General features: G+C 37.0%; 1 protein-coding gene across 3 annotated transcripts in view; it reads left to right on the forward strand.

The window, feature by feature from the left end:
* LOC114355037 (receptor-type guanylate cyclase Gyc76C) overlaps positions 1–17,582 on the forward strand; it is a 63,959-nt gene extending 46,377 nt beyond the window's left edge. For 2 of the 3 annotated variants that reach the window (XM_028307692.1, XM_028307693.1), the window contains 11 exons: positions 3,081–3,194; positions 4,037–4,162; positions 4,637–4,765; positions 8,009–8,138; positions 8,601–8,723; positions 10,117–10,206; positions 10,721–10,844; positions 11,792–11,880; positions 12,927–13,056; positions 16,322–16,413; positions 17,360–17,582. In XM_028307692.1, the coding sequence (XP_028163493.1) occupies positions 3,081–3,194; positions 4,037–4,162; positions 4,637–4,765; positions 8,009–8,138; positions 8,601–8,723; positions 10,117–10,206; positions 10,721–10,844; positions 11,792–11,880; positions 12,927–13,056; positions 16,322–16,413; positions 17,360–17,524 (1,312 nt within the window). In that variant the 3' untranslated portion in view covers positions 17,525–17,582. Of the gene's footprint in view, positions 1–3,080; positions 3,195–4,036; positions 4,163–4,636; positions 4,766–8,008; positions 8,139–8,600; positions 8,724–10,116; positions 10,207–10,720; positions 10,845–11,791; positions 11,893–12,926; positions 13,057–16,321; positions 16,414–17,359 lie in introns of those variants that run through there. The other variant, XM_028307694.1, reaches the window with a different exon arrangement.
* Positions 17,583–19,496: the final 1,914 nt, after the last annotated feature.

The following is a 19,496-nucleotide window of genomic DNA, read 5'->3' on the forward strand; positions in this document are numbered from 1 at the left end:
CCCCATGTATATAATACGATTGTGCTTAGTTTAGGAGATAGAGTTAATTTTGTGATATTTTAAAATTAAACGACCTAGTAGGCTTTAAACATTTTTATCTTTTTTTTTGGGTTGACTTTTTTCGGATTTCTTTTTTTCGACAGATTTGTTATTAATTGCAGATGTTTGAAAAAAATAATCACCTTCCTATCTTTGATTCAAGATACAAAAGTTTTGCTAGAAACATTAAAATTATGCTTTTATCAGAATCCTATCAAATTTTCAACTTAAAAGTTTAAGTAAAAAAAAGAACTTCCATAGGTCCAAAATCATTATAAAAACTGCGCCGTTTCCTGAACATTCATAATAATACAAAAAAACATGTACTTAATGGGCCACTATTTCCTGTAATCGGTCCACTAAAATGGAAAGTCGGAGATTCCGTTACATGTTTTTGACTTTCTTAGAGTCTGATATTATTATACTGTGACTCATCAAAGTCATCATTGTCAAAAATATTGACAAATCGCGAACTGTCACGGCCAAAAAACTGACACGCGTCCGTCCTCCGTAAGCGCCACCGCGCGACTGATTGAGATTGTCCAAGCCGTCATGGACGATTTTTTCCACATTTTTTAACATAGTAACTAAATAAGACGCAATATAAAAATTTCATCCGTTAAAAGCCCTCAAGTTATTTCTGAACTTTAGTTTAGTAAAAGATTTAGAATCTCAAATCGCTTATTTTAAAAATAAAACCATAAATAGAAAACGAATAGAGGTAACTTTGGGAATTTATTCTATCGAGTCAACTTCATCAAATCGTGTTTCCATCCGTTAATAGCCCTAGAAAATATCCTCAACTATGCCCAATAAAAATCTTAGCCTTTAATTTTACTGTTTAGTACCTCAAAAATGAAAAATGAAAACCTCATTTTCGCCATTTTCTCTGCTACCCGGCCTTAAGTCAAGCAGCAAATCGAACGCACAGCGTGGAATAGAGCTCTGTGATTGGTTCGTGTGTGACCCTGTACCTCCACGCGCACTGTGAGACCTCATAGTAGTGTTTGTGAATACGGGCGTTAATGACATAGAGTAAGCGTTAATTTAGGAGTTGCATTGAATGGAAAATTCATGTACAAATGACCTGAATTCATGACCAAATCTAAAACTACATATGTATTTCACTCGACAAAAGTCATTTAAAATGGAATTTGTCAATAAACGAAACCTAAACAAAGTCTAATTGAAGATTTTACACGCTAAGGTTTGGTGTTTGTTTACGTCAAAATACCTCTAGTCCAAAAACAAATGAGCAAGATCCTAACGCCCGTATTCACAAACGATGCTTTTAAGTGAAGGAGCAAATCGAACTCACAGCGTTGAATAGAGCTCTGTGATTGGTTCGTGTGTCACCCTATGCGTCCACGCGGACTGTGAGACCTTATAGTAATGTTTGTGAATACGGGCGTTAAGTATGGACCTTTCCATAACTCGGTGAATGACGTATGGTCAGTCAAAGTAAATCCCTAAGTTTTATCACAGGTTTTATCTACGTATCATAATTATACAGGGCGACTTTGGAATCAGTATCCATAGTATCCAATGTTTTTAATAAGCTCTACAGAACAATTTAAAATATAACTTTAGCTTATTAATTATTTTTAATCGTGGTAGTTGTCGCAAAAAATATATTGAAAATCTAATGCTCCTTAATCTTAAGTTTTAATGGATAACGCTTATTTTCGCGCACCATTATGTCTATTAAGCTTTGCAGTTAACTGTGTGTACGTGTATTTTTCTATGAACGAAGTAAATTACATGTATTATCACTGTACCAATTTTGAAACCACGCGCAATTGGTAAAAATAATTAAATATAAAACAAACTTTTTTTTTACATAAATCCGTTTTTTACTGATTCCGAGTCGCTCCTTGGAAACTGATTGCAAAATAACCCTGTTTCTACATATTTATCGTGCTTCCGGCAGTCTGAAAGCAATACTTCAGTCAGCTACTGACTGAAATGATGGTAGCAATGACACATCGAGGTGTAAGTGATGTCATTACTCACATACTCTCTCAACGTACGTTCACACTTCACGATAGTGAATCATACTATCATTTTTGTCACGATATTAAGATCTATGTTTTTTCCTACAAAACAAAGATGGGTCACGGAGCTCATTGGTGACTCATGGGGGTCTAATTGATGATTCACGGTGCATTTCTATGCAGATTCCCGGTAGGCTGGTAGATTGGTCACGCCAATACGTTGTAACAGGTTGTAGACTCGCATTCTATAAACAGAGTTATGCAAATATAAACATTGCCACCTGATTTTATGAGGATTTGGGAATTCAGTGCGTTGAAAATTTGGTTCCATCTACTATTATCATTATCTATACTAATACTTAACATTAGTACCAATGAGGGTTTTCGCGAATGAAAAATCCGCCAGATGGCAATACGTAGACGCGAGGTCCAAATGCTGCATGATTGGTTATTTTTGACATGACATTGACAGATATGTCAAAATCCACCAATCATGCAGCATTTGGACCTCCCGTCTACGTATTGCCATCTGGCGGATTTTTCATTCGCGAAAACCCTCATTGTTACATTTAGTCCAAATAAAAACTTTTTCTATTCTAACCTAAATGTAGGTTACTGTCGCGACCCGCCTCCTTGGCCGCGCAACACTGGCCATCAAGAAAACGATTATTATTTTTCGAAGATAAATAATTTCGTTCCTCTTTTGTTTTTTTCTCGCTCACGACCCTCGAATTGTAACGCTTATTAAATTTTTTCCACGTCTCGATTTTTGTAAATATACCTAGGTAATATTTCATTTTTACCATAATTATAATTTATTGTGTAATTAATTAAGTATTGCTACAATTCATCTACCACGAAGCATGACACAACATTAAGACATCTAGTCTCTAAAAATACTTATTTGGCTCTAAAAATGCTCCTTTTTCGATTTGCATAACTTATTATCTTTCTGGTTAATTTAATAATAAGCATTAGTTTGTAAGTATGTAGTCTTTATCCGAGTCGCGTATTTATTTATTTAATTAATAATAATTTTTTTCTCAGATACTTGGTCGGTTTCAAAAACCTCCTGCGTAGCATCGAGTGTAAGGGCATAGCATCGGTACTTGGCATCAACTACTTCGCAAGAGGATATCTTCGGCCAAGAGCACACGAGAGGTTTTTTACAACTCTATATTTAAACACCAGAATCATCAGTAGTCAATAATAGGCTAGTTGCCTAAAAAATTTTTTTAGTCCGTAATGTTCAATATCAAAAAATATTGGACACATATATTTTTATTTGTCAATCTAACAAATAATTACATAGTTATGGTGCGTTGAAGTTGCGCACGACGTCACAACGTGCGGCATTTTTAAGCAAGCGTTGACGTCACGGGCCTCTTCTTATGAACTTTGGGGCGCTTTATCTCTTTAAATTTTCATTAGTTTGAAAAAGTGAAAAATACGTGTAGAGTATTTTTTGATAAGTTAACTGACGGACTAATTAAAACTCTTGCTTTTTGACCCAGGCAACATCCCCATTGTATTCGTTATTGTACCTACATCATCATCATCAGGTCATTAATTAAGCGCCTCTGTGGTCTAGTGGTAAGACCACCTGCTTCAGACGCAGAGGTCCCGGGTTCGATTCCCAGTGGGGGCAGATTTTCAGGGCCTAATTACTAGGGAGGGACTAGGTATTTGAGTTCTCCTTTCCAAAACTGGTTAAGGAATGGGGATGCCTGATGTTCAAATCTTTATACCTTAGACAACCTTCAAGACATCCACGGGAAGAACGGTAGCAGGACTATTATTGTTCTCTTCTAGATATCTAAACTATATAACAACTACAAAGATTCTTTAAGTTTGAGTTGCACCACCTAACTTTACAGTGACTATAACCAGTGTGTTGTGTATGGAGTTTGACAGATTTCTGACGTTTTTTAAAGTTAAAGTAAGATGGTGCAACCCGGCCTAAGATTTAGAAGTAAGTAGAGATAATGTTTGATAAATTACAGGTACATAGCTCACATGGTACTAGGCAGAGACCTGTTAGATAACACCCTCAACTTAGTGCCATCCTTGATACCCTTGCACATGGACATCAAAGAAGATAGCCCGGAATATCAAGTGCTTGAGAAAAAGTAAGTGAATATAATTTTACTTAAGCAGAAATGTTCTCCAGTAGTGAGAGAATGCTTTGGAATGCGCAATTTTGGCAGGCCTGGGGTCTGACGACTCGCTGGGCTAGGATGCGCGCCGTGATAAAATCTTAACGATGATTTTAGACGATAAATGTATGCGCTTATCACGTAAAATTTATGATCGGATCCTAGGCCTACTAATGTAGATTGCGAAGCGAAGCACTTTGATGCAAGCAACGCAAGACTGATCTTTGTGGAAAGCTACAAGGGAGGAATTTGTCCAGCAGTGAACGTCTTTAAATACATAGAAAATAAGGAAACATTCTTATATAGATTCATATACGGATAAAAAATTTCTACTACCTATTTACCTTACCTATTTCACTTACACATGTCAACCAGCTTACAAAAGAGGAAAACGCTCTATAAATAGCATAATCTCATAAAATACTCTAATTGGAGTACCTTTTCTAGGAACCAACAGATCGTGGACAACCGTCACCAAGCCGGGAGTGTTCCTGATGCTATCGAATACTTCGACCAGACAGCTACTCTACTGGACAAACTAAGAGCAGTTCAGAAACAGTTGAGGCAGTATATCAAGTAAGTGGCTTTAATTAAGTCAGTCAGTCAGTCAGTTCAGCCAAATGACGTCCACTGCTGGACAAAGGCCTCCTCCAAGGTTTTCCACAATGAACGGTTCTGCGCTGTCCGCATCCAGGCTCTTCCCGCGACCTTCACCAGATCGTCGGTCCACCTAGTAGGAGGCCTGCCCACGCTACGTCTTCCAGCCCGTGGTCGCCACTCGAGAACTTTCTGCCCCAACGGCCATCGTCTCTACGAGTTACTTAAGTATTTCAGCACTATAACTTGATATTCATCATCAGGTCATTCCGTCAGCCACACCCGTATAATCAAACGATGCTTGCTTAAGTGAAGCAGCAACGCTATCGACGTCGAACGCTCAGCGTTGAATAGGCTTGGTGTTCGCATATTTCTCCCACAGTCATCTCACGAGGAAAGAAGTAGTTGTCTTAATACATAATTTAACATAAACTTAATTTTTAAATTCCCAACTACAATTTATGAAAGCAAAGACAATTTTATTTATCTCATACATGCATAAATTTTACCACAAACTAACTTAACTGAGAACTAACAGCTTTAACTTGAAGATGGATTAATTGGAGTTAGCAAATTCTCCAAAGTTACCTGGCACGAGCATCACATTCTGCTTGTATATTACCACGATATTAACATAAAAGGTACATGGTAGCTTGTCTATACCTAAACTCGTAAAACAATTTTCAAATGTTTCGTTTCATAAAGTTTTATCACCACATTAATCGAAAATTTTCAGGAGAGCCAAAAAATATGACCCCGAATCTTTTTGCTAACTCCAAGTTTGTCGTAAAACAGGCCTTATATTTGGCACTGCCACTTGCACTTTGCATTAAGGTAGAGGGTGCCCACTCACCACGCTGCACTGGCCAAGGACTTGGAGCTGGCCTAAATAATATTATCACAACCCAGAACATTATCCTAACGGCCGGTTCACACATGTCTCCGTTTTACTGTTCCGTTTTATCGTGTAAGTTTTTTTTTTCGACGTATGTATTACTGTATACAGAACACTGTGTCATGTGTGAAGTCGCTCATGCAACTACATACGCCATCGACGAAAAAAAAAACGTACACGAAAAAACGGAACAGTAAAACGGAGACATGTGTGAACCGGCCATAACGTCGCAGAACGAGGTGAGCCGACCCCAAATAATGGGAAATGGCTAGGACAAATTTTAATAAGATTTTGTTAACTCCAGGCCCACAGGGGCAGTACCTGGACTGTGAAAGTGTTAAGTGGTTCTACTGACCCTACATGTTCTGAAATATAGTTGCAAACAAGTTGGACCAAGCTACTAATTGGGAGGGACAGTCGATCAAACTAATTAACGAATCCAACGAGCCGGACGAAATAAACTTAAATCGGCTCAGCTATTTCATTGGTTTATTAGTTAAAGGTTTATTGGAGAACTTAATTGATTTCTCATGTTAATTTAGTGGATCCTCAAGGAATGATTCCACTTCAGTTAATTTATATCGAAGCAAAACTTTAAGGTAGGCATTTGTACTTGGGCTTTAGTCTTTAATAAAATAAAAAAATTCCTAAACTAATTAAGTCAAGTAAAAATATATTGTAAGGTGAATAAAAGTTAACTAGATTAACTTTATTACTTTTAATTTTTAGTTCTAACTGTAAATAAATAAACTAATGCCCGTTTTCACCATCAATCCCTAATTTTTAAGTGACCCCTTTGAAAACAAAATCCCTGTTATGTGTTACCACCATATGCACTTATAAATAAAATATGATCGTAAATTCCAGTTTTATACATTGTGGATATTTTAAATAGGTATAATTTAATAGTCAGAATAGATGAGTTGTTCTTAGAATACATACAGGCATCGCTATAAATATTATTAATTGAAAAAATACGTTTTTCCCTGGGGAAAATATAACACGTTTCCTCATTGTAGGCTCCAAGGCGAATGACATTTAAAATATTTACCTAGACGTGTTACGTTAGAATATTAAATTAAACAAATTATAAAGTCATTATGTTGACACGTTAATATGTAATTATTAAAGTCAATCAACACAGTATACACTCATATAGAATAGCTTTATAACATTTATGAACGACGCTACATTTACTAAGGGAAGAGAAGGGGAATTCTAGGGAGTTGAAATAGGCGAGGTTTTGCATCAAAAATGTGTAAATCTGTGCTGTAGATACACTCAGCATCGAATATTTCGTGACACCCAAAGTAGCCAAAAAGTTCGCAACACGTCTTTGTTACAGTTAGAATAAGGTTTTGTTGTCCACTTTTGTGGCCACTTTGGGTATCACGAACTATTTGACGCTGATTGTACGTTAAATTAATAGGACAAAGAAAATATTAAATACAACAGCTGTTATTAATAAATCTATCTTTAGTGTTGAGATGTTTGTTTTATGAGCGCGAAAAGGGTACAAGAAAATAAATACTGTGACGTAAGCCTTTCGATTTATCTATTTACTTATCTGCTGTATATTTTGCTTGTGTAAATAAGAAGACAAATGGTATATGATGCCAGAACATGTAACTAAACGTGGGAGGGAGCGTTTTGTGCAAATAAATGTTTGCCTTTCCACTTTGACATATCGTTTCACTTCCGTTTCATGTCTATTCTTTGTCGCAAATAGTTTGTTCGATTATTCATGCTACGGCTGCCCTCCTCCCATAAACCACTAGACAAAAACAAATAAACATACATAACAGTTTAATTAATCCCGAAATCGCTTCGCTCACTCTTTTTTGCATAATTACTTTGCTCCATGAAGCGATTTTGAAATTGATTAAATGGTCTAATGGTGGGTTCTATCTAGGTATTACTTTTCTATATTGGGATGAGACAGGTGCTGGGTGTGCAAGAAACGACATTATCATTGGTTGAAAAGGCATGCGTCGTTTACATACAAATTGTGTAGAGTAAACGGTGCTTTGTTAGCAAAAATCAGTTCTTTGTATTTCACGAATAAATCTGCCACCCTCAAAATTACGGAAATATAGTCAAATCCGTCATTTAAGTATAACGTAATTTTTAGATTTAACCCTTTAAGGCTCGGTATTTTGGGTTTGACGCAGACCGTTCCAATTCACAAAATGGTAGGTAACAGATTAAAGTTAGAGTCTACCATTTTTGTAACAATAGTTCAACTTGTACCAAGTTGAAAATGTTAAACAGCTTTAATCTGAGTTTTCAGGATATAAGTAAACAGTGTTGTTTTCTATACTCCACAGGAAAGGAGTGACAGACAGCTTGACAGAAGCCAGGCGGAGTGAGGCTGTGTGCGCAGGCATACTGATCCTAGTGTGCGTTGTGTCTCCCATCATCATCGCCCTGGTCACCAATGCCGTCAACACTATACAGGTGAAGCAAATTACGACTAGCATAATGTTTTAAAAGCACCTAGTTCTTACATCCATCACTACATCAAACTCTTTAATAAAGACCGTGTCAGATTGAGAACTCGTGATTTGAAGGGTTCGATCTCCGCCGGCTGCTGGTTTATTGTGGCGAAACCAGATTTAACACCAGCATTTACTTAAGTAACTGTAGGGGTTTAAGGAATTAAAAAAAATCTTTTTGTGATTACAATATTAATCTCTTCGAACACTTCACTCTCAACGCCTCCAGCTGGTCTAGGATGTGTACCTATTTCATTATCATTGTATAGTTTCATCATTTTTCGTCGATAAGCCCGTACATTTGTCGTTTATCGTCGATAATATTATATCGTGGCGCGCATCCTACTCCGACAAGTAAGCGTAACGCTTGTGTTAGGAGTTGGTATTTTTTTCCAGATCTATGAACTATTGTATTCTTCTCCAGGTATACGCCAGGAACCTCTCTGAGAAGGCCAGAGAGCTGGAACATGAGAAGGAGCTCAGCGACTCACTACTCTACCAGATGTTGCCGCCCAGTGTTGCGAAACAACTGAAGCAAACCCAACAGGTTGGTCAACATTTCATCTTTACAGGTTCCAAAGTACCTATTGGTAATATCATATTCAAGGAACCTAGTTTCTGAAATGAATTTAGACACTATTAAGAAATAATTTACTTTTATTGCCTGAACTAGCTTTTGCCCGCGGCTTCACCCGCGTGAAATTTAGTTTGTCACAGATCGTCATAAATTACAGCCTATATGTTATTCTGGGTTATAAACAATAATACTGTTAAGTTTCATCAAAATCCGTTGAGTAGTTTTTGCGTGAAAGAATAACAAACATCCAGACATCCAAACTTTCGCATTTATAATATTAGTAGGAAATAGGATAAAGTTTAATTTTTATTAACTAACTGCAAAATTGTGTGTTATGTTGCTTTAAAATAAATAAATAGTCAATACAGTTAAAGATAAGAAGAATACAGTTAAAGAAATCGTTACGATACGACACAGATTTCCTTTACCATACAAAGATATAGGATGAGTATTATGTAGAGTTTCGATTAACTAATAAACAATGATAATAAAATTAGTATTAATATTTAAATTTGAATTAATAGAACCGTTGGTGAATTCCGTTAAACTTTTCGAAGCAAACTATGGAAAAGTAAATAAAAAGTTATATGATGTTTCTAAGAGTATTCACTCAGAAATCAGTTGAATTTTGCTTAAATGCTAATCAGAACTTAGGTAAGTATGCTTGATAATCTCAAGCACGGCCTCAGGCTTGGGTTGGATTTATGTATTGAGCATTTGAGACCAACCGATAAAAAAAACCAAGACAAAGTCTATTATAGGTAGGTAACTAAAATTGTATCGAGTTTAGAGTTTTGTTTAGCCAACTTTGTTATAATAATTGGCTCGTATAGGGATAAAATAAGTAAGATTTCAATGGAAATAAAGGTGAGATTTTCTTGGAATGAATATTTAACTTAAGCAAAGGACCTACTTACTCGTATAAAGACCGCGCGTGCGATCGCGAGTGGAGTATCATCCATCACTCTTCAAAAACTTTGAAAACTCCATCGTAATAAGAAAACTTTGGATGATTTAAGTTTTTTTATTAGCTAATGGAAAATACAGCCAGCCACCACATTAAGTTTATTGTGAAATGGCACCATTTACTAGTAGATAAGATGCTACAAAGCTTGATGAAGGTTTCAAACTTTTAATATACCTATCACTGCGATTAGAGTAACTGCTATAATTTTCCACTTTACTATGAAAGTTTTTATAAAATTATTGCATTTAATATAATTAATAAAATGCTAATGAACCCGCAAAGTTCATTGGCAACCTCTTAGGCGTTTTGATTGATGTAATTAGTAAGCTAGTGTAAAAAATAATACTACCTTTTTCCCACGGCTTCGCCCGCATAAACTTTTAATTTCTTTTTCAGGTGCCAGCAGAATTCTTTGCATCTGTGACGGTGTACTTTAGCGACATTGTTGGATTTACAGCTATTGCTGCTGTTTCCACCCCTTATCAGGTAAATCATTAAAGAAATGGATTAAAAATAGTTCAGTCACTTTCAGGGACGAAAACGGTCAATTTTAAATAAATATAGCCTTCAATACAATGAAGTGGCACAAGTACTACAGGGTACAAATGGTACAATACAAGTATTCACGGTGAAATTATTGATCCCTAAAAATCTTCGATTATTTTACTTCCTCAAGTTTTATTTTCGTAACAAAATGTGCTTCTCTAAGGTTTTATCTATGTCTCTACCAAAAATCATTCAAATTGATGCCGTGGTTTTAACCGAACTGTGTATCTACCATGAGTTTACGTTAGGTGTGCTCGCTAGCGAGTACGTCAAAAATCTCTATGAAGATTTTGTTTCTTGAAAGTAGCCGCTAGTGGCGCTGCACGATATGTCATACAATTAAATGTCATTTTTTTACGCAGTCGCTAGCGAGCACACCTAACGTAAACTCATGGTAAGCACACTGAACACATACAGACTTACTTTCGTATACTATTGTTACGTATAATTTCAGGTGATAAGTTTCCTGAATTCAGTCTACAAGCTGTTCGACGAGAGAATCGAGTGCTACGATGTATACAAGATCGAAACGATCGGAGACTCTTACATGGTGGCATCGGGGCTGCCGGTCAGAAATGGTAAGACGATTATCACACTGCACCGCCCTCCGCCGCGGTCCGCGTGATTACATATAAAAAATCCCGCGCGCAGACGCGTTTTCAGTGTGTTGTGGCCGCGCGTGTTTTCTATACAAACTGAGGTACTTGCATACAATGATTAAATCTGTCGTCCCGCATACCGTGGCGGAGCGCGGTGCAGTGTGATAATCGCTTAAGTTTCATAACCATACATTTACTCTGCAGGCACCACAAAAACATAAAACATTACATTGATGATTTTGGCTAAAATGTCAACTAAGTACTGCGAGTTTTGCCAGCTTAACAACCTTGACCTAGATTCTTAGGACCTCAAGATTTGATAGGACTTGTATTTCCATCATATTTTTCAATGTTTGGAGGTATTATATTCCTACCTTTTATTGATTTCTGTCTCTTACAACTTCTGTGTAGCACTGTCACAACCGGACCCAACTTAGGAATTTAGATTTAGAGAAATGATCACGTTATATCGTCTAACAGTGGACTGCTGTAAGTTGATGATGGTGATAATTTGAGTTGATAAATTCTTGCGTATTCATTTTTGACCTTGATAATATAACTGCCGAAACTAAAGCTAGAGATATTGAGTTGCCGTAATAGGGATGATGACTGGGTAATGAAATCTAAATTCTATTTAGTCCGTCAGACAGATAATAAAAATTTTCGACACATTTTTTAATTTTTTTCATAATCGAATACCTAATTACAGTATTATAGTGAGTTGAAATGTCGCGTGACGTCACTTTTGAGTAAAAAATCTACTCAAGCGTGACGTAACGCGCCATTTCAACTCGATGTAGCACATATTATTTAATTATGAAAGAAAATAAAATATACGAGTCTAATATTTTCTAATTATCTGTCTGACAGACAAATCATTGAAATTTTGTCATCTAGCCTATTATATTTTTAATGTTCTATACCAGGCAACAAGCATGCTACAGAGATAGCCAGCATGGCGCTGGAGTTGCTTGAAGCGACCTCCATGTGCCGCCTGCCGCACCGACCCGATCAGGTATCTACTTAGGTAATACTATAAATGTTTATGTGTTTATGTTTACGCTTTATGTGTTTTTGCTACGCAGTTTTAACTTGTGTTTGTTTGCTTTGTATTGAAATCAAAATCTATGTTATTTCTAAGAAAGCTCACACATTGGGACTTTTTGTAGCAGTCGCAATGTAAAATGGCTTTTGGTGTCCCTCAGGGTATCATACTGGGTCCTATGTTAGCTTTTTTTGTTGTTTGAAATTTTAATGCACATTTTGTTAACGTGATTTGAAGTTATTATAAGTATTGATTATCGCCCACCCGTTATGTGCCCCTACACTCTCACCCGAGGGGTAAAGATGTGATCTTTAATACTGACTTGTCTAAAAGAGGCTTCATCACAGCCCTTAAGGCCTTGATCCGTTAGATGTACAGACACCACAACGATCCAAAAAAAAATTAGTACCTTTATTATACGAGTAAGATTGAAGAAGAAAAGTTATAGATAAGTATAGTTATAGATAAGTATAATATGTAAGTCTAGATATTAGCACGTCACTACCTTGTTTAATATACCACGCAATCTTGTATACCCATTCTTATGATACACCATACAAGAATGCATGGTAAATTCAGTGAACTGCTCCTGAATCGAATGTACCTACTACTACTATTTCTATTTAGGTATTTATATTAACCGGCAGACAGTGGTGACTGAGTTTGTTGCGGCGCTTCTTCTCAGCACTTGCCAAATGTTGGTCTCGAAGCGCTGGTAGGGTAAAAAGATTATGAGACATGTAGAGGCTCCTTAAGAGCAAAATGACGATTTGTAAGAACTATTTATTAGTCTAAACAAATAAAGAAATTTTGACTTTGACTTTGACTTTGACTATAACTTCAGTGAATTTCTAACAGTGCGTAAGTATTTTTTGAAGGTTTTAACATTTTGATGCCGTTTGATCAAGAAAGACCGCGTGCTTTTTCCGACCAATCTCCTGTAAAATGCATTTTGCCTTACGCACTGTTAGAAGTTCACTGACGATAAGTTATTCATGCTTCTTACCTTTCTCCAGACGCTGTGCATGAGGAGCGGCATCCACATGGGTCCGTGCGTGGCCGGCATCGTCGGCTCCAAGATGCCGCGGTACTGCCTCTTCGGAGACACCATCAACACTGCCAGCAGAATGGAGAGCACTGGAGAACGTAAGGTTTTCCGTTACTTTTCTATTCATCATCATCATTATCATCATCATCATCATCATTATCATCATCATCATCATCATTATCATCATCATCATCATCATCAGGTCATTTAGTTTCCACTACAAAAAGACAACCTCTATTTTACAAGATGTAAACGGAAAATTTGGCCCACACTCCCCTTTAAGTTTTTCTTCATTAGAGCGCTTTTACATTAGGGCGCGACAGAAGCGCGGCAGTGGCACGGAAAATTAGGCCCACACTCCCCTTAAGGTACTTTAATTTTCTTCATTAGAGCGCTTTCACATTAGGGCGTTAGAAGCGCAACAGAAGCGCGGCAGTGGCGTTTTAATGTGAAATGCATCCGCTGTCACATAATATGAAATTTTCGGCAGCGCGTCTGTCGCGCGTTTGTCGCGCTGCTAAATCGCCTAAATGATAAAGCATCTTCAAGAGTCAAGACCATAATCCATACTTATTTAATAAGCAAAAATAACTCTGTCTGTTACTTTTTCAGCTTTTCGGTGATTTAAGTAGGTAGTACCTTAAATCACTGAACCGATTTTAAGTTAGGTAGTAGCTATAGAAATTAGTTTAGGCCCAAGGAAGGGTTAAATAATTTATTATTTGCCCCGATTTTGTGAGGGAAACAAGCAATAAAGCATTTTCGCGGTTAACCTAACTTTAACGGGTCAAGCTACGGGAAAAAAACTAGGAGATGATTCATCTGGCGCCTCCTAATTGTTTTTTTATCTTTAGTTTTAATGTCAATTTCCTCAAGCAAATAGCAAAAAAGATGCCGCCTTGTAATAACCCGTGAACTTAGGCATTACACACACCACTGGAATTCCCACGATCGTCACACGCGAGCACGACACGTGCTATGCGCGCGCGCGTAGTAGTACAATTAGTAGGGATGCAACGATATATCGACAAAGTTGGCATCGATATATCGAACAAAAGCAGTTCAGGAATAATATTATAACGAGTAAAAAGTATTTATTAATGTAAACACAAGAATATGATCAATATTATTATCAATATCAATCAATATTATTTCAAAATGACAATCAAACAATGACTAAAATTATTCCTTATTTTATATTATTACGAGTAATGTACAGTCGACAGCACATCAAGTTATACATTTTTGTTGCAAAATAGCCCGTGTTACAACGAGATACGATGCCACTGTTTTTAGATTGATGTGCTGTCGTCCGTACATAAAAAATAACTAACCTGGGTTTGCTCGAACAGCATTTCCACCATTAAACACTAAACTTTAAAACACTTCACACACTTTTCTCGAGACGTCTACGCGTCTGTTCGCGGCGGAGGTTGGATAGCGACTGACTGTCCGGTGCTCGAATTATAGTTCCAAAATACTGAACTGTCCTATCGATGACATTGACAGCGGGGCGCCACCGTCAATACCGAATCGCTGGTTCCGATTTTTGCCATGTTGGAAACCATAAAGTTGAACGATGGTAGCGCCCCCCTGTCATTGAGTTTGGCGGGACAGTTCAGCGCGGGTCATCTATACAATAAAGTGAACGACTGAATAAGTAATATAACTTGAATGAATGAGTGAATCGACGAATCAAGTCGCCGGATCTGACGTCAGTCGATACCAAATAATTTTATTATAGAAGTTTTAATAAGTTATTATTTTTATTTAAATTATTTATTAATTATTTTGAATACAATCAATGAATACAATCAACTAAATGGTATTTCAAGAATTTCATTCAATGCATTAGTTTGACTATTTTTTTTTTCAAATTGGTTATGGTATTTATTTTTCTTCTATCAAAATTTCCATAAAATCTTAATTAATATTTGCTAACACCTATTTTAGAAATTTGTTGTGTAGGTATTTTATATTGTATATCTTTTTTTGCTTTACTAGACTGCATTTTGTTCTGATGCTTACATTCGTAATTTTTAAAGTTCATAGCGACCTCTGTCAGCATAATATTATTAAATAATATTTAATGAATATTTACGTTTTATCGATATTATAATAACTTTGCATCAGTCTCTACACGTGCTTCGCGCGTGCGCATAGTAAGCACGCGACTCGTCCACACAGAGCAATCAAATTAAAGAAATTAGATCTGAATAATGTGGGTATAAGGCTGAAAGTCCATTGACTCGATTCAAGATACAAATGTGAGTAAATAAGTATGGCGTCTGCGGTCGATTGAATTAGCACCTTGTGTCTTAAGGCATTGAGAGTTTAATGGTTTGAAGCGAACTGCTTTGCTCTGAGTCAGCGTACGCATAGCTTTTAAGTAAAGTAATACAAATTCATCAATTGATAAATTAGTAATTTGATAATTTTGACAAGATCAGTGAATCAATAATTAAATCTCTTTGGTGCATTCACTGTATAGGTTAAATTGATCTTTTAAATCAAAGCTTTTCCATTTTTCCAAGGTAGGTATTCCTCAAAGCGCTATCATTTTGAGGCTCATCTAACGCACCGAGGCGCACCTAAACTATCTAGCTCCTATCTATCACCTAAAGTGCGTTATATTGTAAGACGATTAAAAAGTACCAGGGCAACATAACATAGGTGCGCTTCAAGAAATAGTTCAGGTGCGCTTCATTAGGTGCGCCTCATAATGGGTGCGCTTCGAGGAATACCTCGTTTTCCCGCCTTCTAATAATGGGGTTCTTTTTGTAATAAATTAACATTTATACCTTCATACCTAGGTATGTGCAATTAAAAGCCATCAATTACCCAGTGGAAATTTAATGAATGCCATAATTATTATGGTTATCTTTTCCCCATGCTTAAACTAATAATAATTGTTGCCTATAAAGTTTTTAATTCTCATGAATGGACAATTTAAAAGCGGTCTTTCAAATGATGTAGGAAAATCATCAACTTAGAGCTTGTTCCCACGAAACAACTGCACTTACTATACATTTGCAGGATCCCATTAGTAGTATACGTCGTGTTTTAATATTAAAATTCACACGAACATCCCGTTTGCAGTGTCCCGCAAAAATCCGATCCGATCGAATTTGTAATTTGAGTTTCAAACACACATTATGTGTGTTCACATGACAGTCTAGTTTTGCGGGATCCTACTGCGGATTGCCGTGGGAACGAGCCCTTACACTGACCTAATGAAGTGCCTGGGAATAGGACCACGTTACTGACCCCTGGGTCAAACACATTGTGATAACCCGAAGATTCGCGCTGTCGCGATGTGTGTGGCCCAGGGGTTAGAACATAAAATTAGTTTTTTATTTCTAGCCATGAAGATCCAAATTTCAGAAGATGTGAAAAGAGCGCTCGATAGAACTGGACTCTTCGTGACCAGCCCTAGAGGAGTGGTGGATGTAAAGGTACTGTCTGATCTATGTAGTTATAATATAGGTACTATTTTGGAACAAACTGCACTAAATAATAATATGACATTTATGACAACTGGTCTAACTACTATGTAGTAGTTAGACCAGTTGGCTAGTAAAATGATTTACATAAATGGTGTTATCATCATCATCATCATCTCAGCCATGGACGTCCACTGCTGAACATAGGCCTCCCCCAATGCTTTCCACGTTGATCGATTGGTAGCGGCCTGCGTCCAGCGCTTCCCTGCTACCTTTACGATGTCGTCGTCGTCAAAATGGTGTTATATCGAATACTAAAACAGGCATATTTAGATTACCCTGCTGCCTTTGCTGCCTCCCTTTTTGCATCCATCTTTATTGTTGCTATCAAATGGGCAACATACTTATCGCTGGCATGGGCATTTAAGTCTAGTACTATAATAAACGTCACGGATCGTTCTTTTTCCAACTAAAATGTCCACTGTCTCGTTTTAAACCCACTCGTAACATAAACTTATAAGCTTGTGTCACGATTGGGTTCACTACAATAGTCCAGAGCCCCGATTACGGTAATTTTTAACGTCAACAATCCAGACACGCTTCTCGATTCTGCGATACGATTGGTCGTTCAACAGCGTACGTCAGCTGTTTTGACCAATCGTATCGCAGAATCAGAAACGCGTCTGGATTGTAGACGTTATAAAAGTTACCGTAATCGGGGCTCAGTGTGCTTACCATGAGTTTACGTTAGGTGTGCTCGCTAGCGAGTACGTCAAAAAAATCTATGAATATTTTAATTCTTGAAATTAGCCGCTAGGGGCGCTGTACAATCTGTCATACATTTATTGTATTTTTTACGAAGTCGCTAGCGAGCACACCTAGCGTAAACTCATGGTAAGCACACAGTTATCGGGTTATCGTTGCCTAAATACATAATTAAGTTGCCGTCTTTTTCCAGGGTAAAGGCGAGATGACTACCCACTGGCTGGAAGGCAGAACAGGGCCGTCCCCTGTCCGACCCACAAGCTCGGCTCTCGACTATACCCCCAGTTTCCTCGCCCGGATCCATTCCCAGCGGGGTCGGACTTCGCCCCGATACCAATCAGAGAAAGGACAACATTAAATGAATATATTAAGCGAAATCTATACTAATATTATAAATGCGAAAGTAACTCTGTCTATCTGTCTGTCTCTCTTTCACGCCTAAACCACTGAACCGATTTTGATGAAATTTGGCATAGAGATAGTTTGAGTCCCGAGAAAGGACATAGGATAGTTTTTACCCCGGTTTTTGAAACAGGGACGCACGCGATAAAGTTTTTCTGTGACAGACAAAATTCCAGGCGGGCGAAGCCGCGGGCGGAAAGCTAGTTTAAACATAATGCTAATTGAAATGTAATTTGAAAAGGCCTAAATCTGGACATGTCTGCATACGTCAGTTTTTGGATATCATCATCATTTCAGTCACTTTTTGCCCATAGGCCTCCACCAGCATCTGGCACCTGGCTAAAGGTTTTCTTTAGCTTATACAGAAAACACCTACCTACCTCTTGAAGGACGCCTCACTCTGCGCTTACAGCTCTTAATATAGTCTGGTCTGCGAGCACGTAGAATTTTGTCCAATGACCCCAAGCTACCCTTCGTATATATACGTGCTTATAGACCGGGCTTTACCATGCTAGCCGAACACGTAGTTTCAAAAGTTCCAAAATAATCTCAATTTATAAAGGACAATGTTCGTTCTCCATACATTGTTCGCCTAAAGAACCAACAATTTTGACATATTACTACCCGAAAGCGAAATAATACGATTCTGTGTGTAAGAACAATGATTCCTGATGGACACTTGCCATAAAATTAATGATTAAGACATGGACCTATAAAAAAAGGCGGACGGAACTCGCGCTACAACAAAACTGTGACGCATAATTTTGGCGTTTGTCTATTGTGTGAGTGAATTTAGGGATGTCATGTTAGCCAAAACATTTTACCCATTTATTTTAAGAAAAACATAGATCGGCAGATGTTACTAATTGGAAATGTAGACAGAATTATTCCGTGCCATTTTAAAAGGATGAAAGGTGAATGCGATGAGGAAGGCGCGAAATTTTCAATGTTCAAATTTTCTTACATTGTTTGCAAGTCAGTGTGTCAGGGTATGTAACTATGTACATAATGTTGATCAAAAATGATTCACGCAGTTACAAATTACGAATCTTGTGTACATTATAATCATAATCTTATGCATCATCAATATATTATTATTATTATCTCTGATAGATTTTTTTTAACATACAACCTGACACTGACTTAAAATTTGAATTTCGCAGTTCCACATTTTTGGGAAGGATCAAATTTGCCTATGAAAATATATCCCATTAAAACACAATNAAAATGTTTTAAGCGACATCAAGTATGAATTTCAAGTGCAGGCTGCCTGTTTTATTTTTATTTTATTTATTTATTAGGTATATACTACAGTTGACAATCGAGTTTTGTTAGTAGATATGTTACGGTCAAAGTGATAAATGTGAAAATTATGAATAATCGCCGAATATTATGAATAATTACCGCATGATTTGGTAAATGTGATTAATATGAGGTCATTTATGAGTGTATAAAACTAAATAGGCAGCTTAGGGGTGGCCCAAGGGCCACCCCCGTCGCACCTTAACCTATTTTTCACTTTAAATCAAAACATTATGTTATAGGCATCATGGAAAAGTAATATTATGCAAGAAACATTCCAAACTCATTATGCCAAATTATATTAATATATGATATCAAAACGTTCCAAAGTTTTGCTGTACACGAGCATGTACCTACACAAGATGTTGTTCTGTTTTATGAAATTTGTTAGTACTAAGGTTGAATTATTAAATAATCACTGTTATATGTGATTAATTTTTCACTTTTACCGCGACTGTCGGTAATTATTCATAATAACCGGTTATTATTAATAATTTTCAATTTATCACATTAACCGTAACAGATACTTAAGTACACATGGTTAGTAGTTAAGAGCTAGATTGACAACCTAATTGTATACACACAGCAGTTTAAGGCGACACCAAATAATAAATTTCAGTGTTTTT

The sequence above is a fragment of the Ostrinia furnacalis genome, unplaced genomic scaffold (assembly GCF_004193835.3).
Source record: "Ostrinia furnacalis isolate ACB-3 unplaced genomic scaffold, ASM419383v2 OfSCF2311, whole genome shotgun sequence".
In the NCBI taxonomy this organism is placed as follows: domain Eukaryota; kingdom Metazoa; phylum Arthropoda; class Insecta; order Lepidoptera; family Crambidae; genus Ostrinia; species Ostrinia furnacalis.